The 11,525-nt window shown below is 36.4% G+C and overlaps 1 protein-coding gene across 2 annotated transcripts in view; it reads right to left on the bottom strand.

The window, feature by feature from the left end:
- LOC148971551 (alpha-tectorin-like) overlaps positions 1-8,617 on the bottom strand; it is a 53,658-nt gene extending 45,041 nt beyond the window's left edge. The window contains exons 1-4 of one of the 2 annotated variants that reach the window (XM_089122392.1): positions 8,523-8,617; positions 8,271-8,331; positions 8,170-8,196; positions 7,601-7,669 (exon numbers count right to left, since the gene is read on the bottom strand). In XM_089122392.1, the coding sequence (XP_088978518.1) occupies positions 7,601-7,669; positions 8,170-8,196; positions 8,271-8,316 (142 nt within the window). In that variant the 5' untranslated portion in view covers positions 8,317-8,331; positions 8,523-8,617. The remainder of the gene's footprint in view (positions 1-7,600; positions 7,670-8,169; positions 8,197-8,270; positions 8,332-8,522) is intronic. The other variant, XM_089122391.1, reaches the window with a different exon arrangement.
- Between the last annotated feature and the right edge of the window lie 2,908 nt (positions 8,618-11,525).

Below are 11,525 nucleotides of genomic sequence, written 5' to 3' on the forward strand. Positions count from 1 at the left end.
ACACAGACACAGTAGTGGAGGTGAAGATTGGAAATACGTTGTTTAAAGCATTGGTTGATTCAGGTTCAAGCCAGACATTAGTGAGACCAGAGTGTTTGGGAAAGTCAAATGTGCTGAAACAGGATAAGCTGATAGTCTGTTGTATACATGGCGATGAAAAAGAGTATCCTAAAACGGAGATGGTGATTGAAATTGAAGGCCAAGCCTATAAGTTATCAGTTGGAGTAATTGACAAATCCCCTTATCCAGTGATATTAGGCAGAGATATACCTGTGTTGGTGGATTTGTTGCAGAGTGATGACAAGGTAGCAGATGCAAGGGTTGTAACCAGAGCACAGGCTAATCAAGAAGAGGTTACTAAACAACTTTTACAAGATTTACCATTCAATGTGGCTTCCAAAAACAGGAAATCTAGGAGGGAGAAACGGCAGGATAAAGTAATGGGTACTGAGGTAATTGAAAATGTGAAACAACCGAATTCAGATGATCTCGAACAAATTCCTCATGATATTGTGCAGTTGCAAAGGCAGGATGAAACTTTAAAACCGTTGTTTGAGAAAGCTAAGGCTGATAGTACAAGGTCGGCATTAATTCAGAAAGATCAACTGGTGATCAAGGATGACAAGTTGTACTTAATAAGTGCTGAAGGTGAGAGATTGGTGGTACCAGAGTCTATGAGATTGAAGGTATTACAATTGGGACATTCCGTACCTTGGGCAGGACATTTAGGCCAGCAGAAAACACTGGCGAGAATTGCTGGTAAGTTCTTTTGGCCTAAGCTCTATACAGACGTTATCGATTTTTGTAAATCATGCCCAGAATGTCAGATGGTGAGACCAGCTAAAAAGAGTGACAGAGTACCTCTGGTAAGCTTGCCTATTATTGACATACCATTTTCTCGTATTGCGATGGACATCATAGGACCTTTGGAAAGGAGTAGATCTGGTAATAAGTACATTCTTGTTGTTGCTGATTACGCTACGCGTTATCCAGAGGTGTTTCCTCTCAGAAACATCAAGACAAGGCAGGTTGTCAATGCACTGGTTCAACTTTTTTCTCGAGTAGGATTGCCTAAAGAGATAATCACAGACCAGGGTACTAATTTTACGTCTAAGTTAATGAAACAAGTTTGCTCAATGTTGCGCATACATCCTATCCAGACCACTCCTTATCACCCTCAGACCGATGGTATGGTGGAGAGGTTTAACCAGACCTTGAAGTACATGTTACGAAAGTTTGTGTCTGATACAGGAACTGATTGGGACCAATGGTTGCCGTATTTGATGTTCGCTTATCGTGAAGTCCCACAGTCATCAACAGGCTTCTCGCCATTCGAGATGCTATATGGACGTCAGGTTCGGGGACCGTTGGATGTGCTAAAAGAGGCTTGGGAAGGAGATAATGCACGTGAGAAAACAAACATTTTGTCATATGTCATGAAGATGAGGGAGAAATTGGACTCAATGGCCGAGGTTGTGAGGGCTAACATGACAAAAGCACAGCAGCAACAGAAACATTGGTATGATCAGTCAAGTAGGAAAAGAACACTGAGCCCACGGCAGAGGGTATTGTTATTGCTCCCTACTACAGAAAGTTCTCTTTTGGCCAAATGGCAAGGGCCATATGAAGTGCTTAGAAAGCTGAGTCCCACAAATTATGAGATTGCTGTACCTGACCGTAGAAAAAAGTCTCAGATCTTCCATATTAATCTTTTGAGGCCTTGGAATGAGAGAAAAGGCTCATGGTCAGAGCAGCTGTGGGCGAGGAAAGTGGAGGATGAAGAGGAATTGGAGGAACAATATTTTCCTGTTAATTCAAATTCAACTTTCCCACTAATTGATCATCTAACACCCAAACAGCAAAAAGAGTTCCAGAGTCTAGTTCCAGGGGGTCTCTTTTCTGACAAACCAGGAAGAACAAAACTTTTGCATCACGATATTCGTTTGCTTGCAACAGAGCCGATCAGGCAAAGTCACTGCAGAGTGCCAGCACGCCTGATCCCTGCCTTGAAAGAGGAAGTGCAAATGATGCTGGAGTCTGATATCATCGAGCCCTCAACAAGTGAATGGTGCAGCCCAGTGGTATTGGTACCCAAGAAAGACGGCACGCTCAGATTCTGCGTTGATTACTCGAAACTGAATGCAGTATCATCTTTCGACCCTTATCCGATGCCGAGAGTCGACGAGTTGATCGAACAACTAGGCAAAGCTAAGTATTTAACAACGTTAGATTTGTGCAAAGGATATTGGCAAGTTCCTTTAACTGATTCTGCTAAGAACTTGACTGCTTTTCGTGTTCCAGCAGGGCTATACCATTTTAAGTATATGCCATTCGGTCTGCACGGGGCCGCAGCAACCTTCCAACGCCTGGTGGATCAAGTGCTGAGGGGTCTGGACAGCTTTGCAGCAGCATACATTGACGATATCGTCATCTTTAGCGAGTCTTGGGAACAGCATCAGGAACACTTGACAAAGGTGTTTGAAAGAATTCAGCGGGCAGGTCTGGTGGTAAATGCCAAGAAATGCCAGATAGCCAGACAGGAAGTTTCTTTCTTGGGATACATTGCTGGAGGAGGTTCAGTGAGACCTCAAGTGGACAAGCTACAAGCAATTTTGTCATGTGCACCTCCATCGTCGAAGAAAAGTGTCAGATCCTTTTTAGGTTTGATCGGCTGGTATAGAAGGTTTATACCTAACTTTGCCAGCAGAGCAGCACCACTGACTGAACTTACAAAGAAAAGCAGTTCCACTAAAGTCAAGTGGACACCTGAATGTGAACGTGCCTTTCAAGATCTTAAGTCCTGTTTATGTAAAGACCCTGTGTTACAAAGTCCGAACTTTGAGTTGCCATTTGTGGTACAAACGGATGCATCTGAGTTGGGACTGGGGGCAGTACTGTTACAGGGGGAAGGAGAAAACCGTCGTCCAGTTCAGTACATAAGCAGAAAACTTTTTCCCCGAGAGACTAAGTATTCCACAGTGGAGAAGGAGGCCCTAGCCATCAAATGGGCCTTGGACACGTTGAAGTACTATCTGATTGGTAAAGACTTTGTGCTTGAGACCGATCACAGAGCATTGCAATGGCTCAAGAGAATGAGAGACACTAACGCAAGAATAACACGATGGTATTTATCCCTGCAACCTTTTAAATTTGAAATCCAATATAGACCAGGAGTGCTTAATGTTATGGCTGACTTTTTGTCACGTCACTCCTGAGGTCGTGACTGTTTAGAGGAAGGGGGGTGTGTGATGATGAACCTGTAGGTTATCACCATGTGAACATCCGTTCACAGTGTTGTTGTTTACATTGTCTTTTTGTTTAATGTTATAATTGTTTTCATATTGTTTATTTTTGATTAAGGATATTATTTGTGATTATGTATCTGTTTGGATTTATATGCAAGAACACTGATATTGAATGTTTCCATTGTCAGGGGAGTTATTCGACCCCTACAGTTGGTATGACCCACTAGTTTTGGCGGGAAAATAGCATATATAAAGGAGTGAGGCTAATTGAGTGGAGAGAGACGGGCCATGTGCCAGTACTAGTACAGTCCAATGCTGTAGGATATGTCGTGATTGTCAGAGGTTTGTTCCTCGAGGCTGGATTTGATGCCATGTTTTTGCTGCTTTCAGCATGTTTTATTTATGTTTTGTAATGTTTATTTTGAGTATTTTTTTGATGATTTCTTTTGTTTATTTTTGAACTTGATTTGAAGCACGTGTGCTGAGACAGCTGTCCTCAATAAATTCACCTTCAACGATTTCCTGCATGGTACTCCAGTTATTCCATCCTTTCCCGGGCCTATCGGCAAATAAATTGATGCAACGACTCAGGGTAATGGTATTCAACTAGACCTCTGACAACAAATCAGTGTGGCATGCTAACATCAGGCGGCTGTAGTTGAAACCACATCCCGACACGCCCCCTAGTGGTCTAACCCTTACCCTACACCTTACCTAAACTTAACCCTAACCGAAGCGTCTAATTAGACGTTAAAGGGTGCCATGTGCGTTGGATATTTACGCTTTTGCAAAAGCGTCCTATATGGCGCTTTGGGATGAGAACGCGTTCGGAGCATCAGACCATAATGCTGTCTTTTTTTCAAGAAAGCTTACAAAACGACGTTTTAAAGTTTCACACAGTCATACTGTGTATAATGCTATTCCAAAAAACCAACTGGCAAATTTTGTGGCTTCTATACAAGAAATTGATTGGAGTGAATTAAATCATAGTGAGGATATAGAGAATTGTAGTGATCTTTTTCAGTCTAAAATCAATCAAGTAATGTTAAACTTTATTAAAAGAGGAAGCCATAATAAGAGAAATGGAAAGTTGTTACCTTGGCTAAATGATAATTGTAGGAAATTAATGAAGGACAGGGATGTCCAACTGAAAAAATCATTAAAATCAGGTCTTATAATAGATAGGCAAAAATTCACATCCTTACGAAATAAAGTCATTAACTACATGCGGAAGGCTAAAGCAAAATTCTTTATGGATATTATCATTGAGGCCAAGGGAAATGGCAAAAAGATTTGGCAAAATCTAAATAAATTACTTGGTAGACAAAAAGAAAAGTCAATTGAAGCCTTTGAACTCAGAATTAACAACACTGTAGTTAAAGATGCAAATTCTCTATCAAAAGAATTTAACCAATACTTTTCTAAATCTGTTAGGGAGATAACTGAACAGTTTGAGCCATCTGATAAAATATCTAGACCCATTGATTTTGCCAAGCCTGTGTTCAATTTGCGTGAAATAACAGAGCTAGAGGTGGACAACATCATTGGGTCACTTAAGAGTTCCAAAGCAAAGGATGTTTATGGGCTAGATTCATATTCTCTAAAATTATGTAAAGATTCCTTAATTGCTCCAATTACATATATGATTAATTTATCATTCAAGCAGAGAACTGTTCCATCTTTCTGGAAAATGGCCTTAGTCACCCCAATCTTTAAATCAGGTGATAAATTAAATGTAATCAATTACCGACCCATCAGTATCCTCCCGGTTGTCTCTAAGGTTGCAGAGAGGTGGGTTGCTAAAATTATAAATGAACACTTAAATAATGGCCACTCCTCCTTGCATCCTATGCAATTTGGATTCCGCACCAATCATTCGACTGAATTTGCCAATAGTTTGTTTGTAGAAAAAGTAAAGAGTAAATTGGACAATAATGCCTGTGTCGGAGCGGTGTTTTTAGATTTAAGAAAGGCATTTGACACTGTGAATCATGACATTTTATTATCTAAACTGACATATTTTAACTTTTCTTTAAATGCCATTCAATGGATTAAATCTTACTTGGAATCAAGAAAACAGTGTGTTAATATTGGCGGTGTCAAATCATCTTTCTTGGATGTCCCCGTTGGTGTGCCTCAAGGGTCAATACTCGGTCCTTTACTATTTTCTTTATATATAAATGACCTTCCAAACACTTGTGCTGATGTTGAATTTCAAATGTATGCTGATGACGCAGTCATACACAAGTGCAAAAAGTGTTCAAGAAGCTTCTGCCATTCTGACCTCTGCTCTGGTCCCTGTAAATGAATGGCTCTTTAAATCCTGTCTGTTACTTAATGTTGAAAAAACCGTCTGTATGATGTTTACTAAACAGTCTCGTGACATAAAACAATCTGGTGTATTTCTAAAAGGAGAAGAATTAGAAATCGTCTCGGAATTTAAGTACCTTGGTCTGACCCTTGATTCTACATTAAGTTTTAAAAAACATGTTAAAAAATATCGAATAAAGTAAAATTTAATTTACGAAATTTTAAACAAATTCGTCAATTTATACCATTTGGGGCTGCTAAAGTGTTTTTACATTCGATGATTCTATCGCATATGGAATATTGCTGTACCAGCTGGACTTTGACCGGTATGAAAACATTTAAATCAATAGAATTACTCTATAAAAATGCCTTAAAAGTCCTTGATAAAAAGCCAATGTCCTTCCATATTTGTAAGATTTTACAAAAACACAACATATTAAGTATAGAGAATTTAATTTTTTTTAAATATGCCGGTTTTGTTTACAAAGTGTTACATGGATTAGCCCCACCCCCCTTGTTGGACTTTTTTAAACTGAACACTAATAGTGGTGCCAGGACACGGGCCTCTGTTAGAGGTGACTGTGAAGTTCCGTTCAGAAGAACAGCCTTTGGACAGAATTCTCTGTCTGTGAAGGCCTGTAAGTTATGGAACAGTATCCCCATCTCTGTCAGGGAATTTATTTCCTATATTCAAAACCAGACTCAAAGTGTGGCTTAGCAAACCAGTCTTGTGACCACTAAGTGTTTTCTGTGTTTTTTGTTGTTGATTCCGGCTTGTAAATTTTACTTAGTTTTTTTAGTTTATTTTGTTTTTGTTGTTATTTTGTTTGTTGTAATCTTTGTATTTTTTGTTATTTGTCTAGGGACTACGGATGTAAATTAGCCCTGTGGCTATAATCCGGCATGTTTACGTCTGTTTTGTTGTCTCAATTCAGAAGTTCATTAATGTGCATTGTCCCTATCAAATAAATAAATAAATAAATAAACGAGTATTATACTATGAAGATAATATGATGTCATAAAGAATCGTAGCGTTACATTTGTGAAACTGTAGAAAAGATTGCAGGCGTAAATTAAATTTTCATGCACAAGATAATATTTGTAAAGGTGTAAATCGCCTTTCAAGTGTAAAAACAGCAGAGGCAGGAACTGCAAAACAAATTAATCGCGTAAAATTAAACTTTGTGGAAAAAATAAACTGTTGCAAATGTCTAATTGACTTGTGTGCCTGAGGCAAAAAAGTTCCTGAAATAACCTGATTTGTACTTGTCTTTCTTTTACCTGCACTTCCAGTTTTGGCACCATTATCTCACTCATTGAGTTTTGCAAGAGCGAAGAGGAGGGCGGGTCCACCTTCATCATGTAGCCAATCAAATGAGCTTCTGGCTGACATTCGATTCACTATTATCTGATTGGCTCAATAAACACGCCATTCACCAAAACAACTTCTTTTCTTTATTTAGCTCAGAAACGTTCTCGTTGCCGAAATGGTACTTTTAATGCACATATACGTAATTATTCAAATTAAAACCAAGTGTGAAGTGCCATGCAGGTAATTAGGGAATGTCAGTTTACAGGTTTTCACTTTAAAGAAATTTGAGATTAGATATAATACAACTTTATATATACATACATATGATATAATACAACGTAACTGTTAACCAATGTTTATGAACATTAAAGTTTTTACTGTTACAATTTTTTAACACTATGTGAATATCAGTTTGTGCTACTACTTTTATTTCTATGTTTTTTAATGGATGAAGTGAATGAATGATTGTACCTGTTAAATACACAATATAAGCATAATTATCTACATTTATAACGCAAATCTTAGATATGTATATAATTAGATATGTAGCAATATATATATATATATATATACATAAACATCAAATTTATTGGATTATGTTACAAATGCAAAATAAAATGCAACTAACACATGGCATTTTATATTTAATTTCCTATATACCATAGGTTTTATATGGCATATTAATCCTAAATAAATATATAATCTTCTAGAATAATAAATAACATTTTATTACCAGTCGTTATGTCCGTGGTTGTAGTTTCCGTGGTTTGGATTGTGGTCGTCTCTGCTACAGTACTTACAACTGAAAAAAAAAAGAATAGACTATTACATTAGAAAACAACTCTTACATATACAGAGGACACATGTAAACATCTGCACAGGTGAGATAAAACATATAAAACAAAGTCACAATCGTGAGATATAAAGATTGTCAGACATTTATGTATTTAATGCATTTGGATGAAAATGACATGAGTGTGATGCGGGGGATTTGTTTCGCTATAATGACTAAAAATATATATATACACACTCTAAAAAATGCTGGGTTGCTCCAAACAAAGTTGAAGTTTTTAACCCAACATTTTGGTTTGTCCATATTTGACCCAAATTTGGGTTGCAGCATTATTTTTAGAGTGTGTGAAAATCAGTGTGTAAGAAAGTGCTAAAACATGAGAAGGTTTTAAATCAATAGAAAAACTCTTTTATCATACGAATTATTTCTATTATACACATTAATTTCAACATTTTTATGAAAAACAAAGTATGAATTGAAGATTGGATGAAGTGAAAGAATTATTGTACCTGTTGTTTGTCCATTGGTTATTTCACCTGTTAAATACACAATATCATTAATGTGGAAAAAAAAATCACTCATTTTATAAAACGGATTATAAAACACTCACCATTAATCATCAGCAGCGACACACACAGCGAGATCAGAAACCTCATTGTGTCGAACAGCACCTGCACACACGCACACACACACACACACACACGAAATGTGTGTCTTATATTTTGATGTATTTATTCTTTCTTTGTTGTGCACATTTGTAAAACAACCATAACATTCAAAGATAAGCAAATTTGACAAAATATAGAAAACAACCAAACTTCACAAAATCATTTGGATCCATCCAAAGTTGAAGTAACTTTACCTGAGGTCAGATCGGCTGCAGTGCAATCTCAGATTGATGATGGTCTGAACTGCAGATCTCACAATCTCATCAGTGTCTTATATACCTGTAGGTGGATCTTTACTGGAACTAGATGTCATTTCTCAACATTATCTTAAACCAGTTTTTTAATGTGACATTGAGATATTTGTTATTTGAACTGATTGTTTCCTTGTTTACACCTCCATTCAGAAATACATTCTTTCACTCTGTGCTTGAATAGATGTGAATATAGATGGAATGACGACGGGACAGTTTGATTTGTTTTTTTCTAAAAGCAAATGTACAAAAATAGTACCTTAAAACAAACAGTGAGTGACCCAAAGGTCAATGGAAAGATTTGTGTTAATTTAATGATGGTAAACAAGCAAAGCGGCATCGACAGAGAGTCAAGAAATGATGATGAGAATAATTATTATTAATATTTCAGTAAAGTTCATTAAATCTATTCTGTTGTCAGTGTGGTCTTTAAACTTATGAACTGTGTATGGACTGACCAAGGTGTTTCATGAGGAAGCAATTTGACAACAATGCAGTGAATATTTTAGGTGCTCGTTAACCAGCAGACAAGAAAATTATGTATTTCAACTTCATAATTAAATACAAAAGCAGGAGAAAAACTGCAAAAAAGTCCACTTTTTTTAATATATTGGCTGGCAGGCTACAGACTTGCATGTAATTAATTATTAGTTTACATAATGGTCACATTAAAAGCTTTAGAGTTCATCCCTAAGACATCTGGAAGGATGCAGACAGTGGTCAAGTAAGGCAAGGTTTGTAAGAAATCATACTGTTAGACCTTACCAGGTTTTTTACAGTAAAATACTGGCAACACTGTTGCCAGTAATTTACTGTAAAAATACACTAAAACTCAAGTTAACTAAAAAATACAACTTATTAGTTTTAGTGCATTTTTACAGTAAATTACTGGCAACAGTGTTGCCAGTATTTTACTGTAAAAAACCCGGTAAGGTCTAACAGTGCATAAATGCAAAAAAATACCAATCAAATGTTTTTTGCAACAAACACCTCAAAGCTAAACCCTAAAGTAAACTGTAATGCCTTTTAAAACAGCTGGGAGACGGCAGGCCTGTTTGCAGATCAGCATTAGACAAATGTGTGTCTAATATTTTGGGTATCGACAGTGAAGGAAAGAACAATGAGAAACAGCAACAAATCCTAATCATGGAAACTAATTTACAAAGACAGCAGAGAATACATAAAAAAGGTCAAACAGACAAATGTTGGTTCTTTCCTAAAGTGAAAACATTGTCATATGTATATTTTAACAGTAAAATATTGACTGAATTGACAACATCATTCATAAGACGTGCACATCCCATGGGTATTAACTATCATTTAAAGTGAAAAATAAGCTCTAGCCTTGGAAAGTTTAAGGAAGTGAACACTATATTCAGGTTTACCGGAGAACAAAAAACTCGATTCTTTAGGAATGTTCCACATTCCTCTCCTGTACATTGTACAGACAGACAGACGGACGGATGGATGGATATAAAGTGAGAATCATCAACACTGTTACAGCATTTATGGCAAATCCAGGTTAGTATTAAATTGTGCATAATTATTAGTTATTAGTATTATAAATGTGCATACTAATATATTTTTTAACATGCTGAATAAATGAACATTGGTTAATGTATTATGAAGCATGAATTAATGAACAGGAGTTAAAATTGTATTAGATAGGCTAAATTATTTGTATATTGTTAATTTTTGTTTATTGCATTAGGTATAAAGTTAAGAAGTTTTAATCCACACAGTAAATCTGGCAATGATACAGAACATTTTATCCTCTGAACTACAGTAATACATGAGCATCTTATGAAAAGTACTGTGTATTTCCTTGTTCGTGTTGTCAAACCTGATGGTTCACTGCCATTTGTTCACATTTCAGATTTTCACATTTCAAAACCATTCAACATGTTCCAGTTACGGCCGGACTGTTTTAACCCATAGTGACTTATTGAGTTTACACACCATGGGCCCTATTTTAACGATCTGAAACGCATCAAGCGCGAAGTGCAAGTAACTTTGTGTGCGGGTCTTGGCACTGTTGCTATTTTACCGGCGGGATAAATGATTATTGCACCCGACTCAAGTTTAAAAGGGGTTGGTCTGAAATAGCTTCATTATTCATAGGTTGGGCATAACGTGAAAAACAGACACACTGAAGAGGACGAATATTGTTTAATTATTCCCTAAACAAACTCTGATTGATTAACAACTAATTGAAATGGAGACAACTTTGACCCAAATGTTCATCATAAGCTTTTGTGTGTCTAAGGTTTTCAAGTCAAGTCACATTTATTTATGCGCTTCATACAATACAGAGTGTTTCAAAGCAGTTACAGAGATAACAAAATGCAACAAAGTTTGTTTCCAGAAGAAAGAAGCGTCACAGTCCAGCTTAAGTAAGTTCAGTGATGTTTCATTTAGTTGCAAAATCGTCCAGCTCAGTTCACTTCTCATATCAATGCAGGCAGATCAATAATATTGTTGAATATTAAACTAAATGTTATATTTAAAAGATAAATATTTGAGCAATTAAGTTTGATAAAGTAGAAAGTAATATAGCCTAAAGCATGAACTGTTTATGTGTAATGTGGATGTGAAATGAGAAATAAACTAATGTAAATCTGACACAATTAAAAACCTGCTATACTGAATTTACCGGCTAAACTACAACATGACATACCAGGACAAAGAGTGTTTCACGTGTTCAGCATGTTAACCCTTAGAGACCAACTGGAATAATCAGAATAAGCAGTTCATACTTTATATTACTTTCTACTTTATCAAACTTATCTAATAGCTCATGTATTTATCATAACATGTTTTGACAGGAATTTGCAATCTGAATCTCACAATATGGTCGTTGCCTGGTGTACAGTATTGCTGATTGTTTATGATTAAATGTATCTTCAGAGTATTTGATCTGTAATATTATGTCAAATCCAAACATGT

Source organism: Pimephales promelas, chromosome 17, assembly GCF_988280905.1.
Source record: "Pimephales promelas chromosome 17, fPimPro1.hap1.1, whole genome shotgun sequence".
NCBI lineage: Eukaryota > Metazoa > Chordata > Actinopteri > Cypriniformes > Leuciscidae > Pimephales > Pimephales promelas.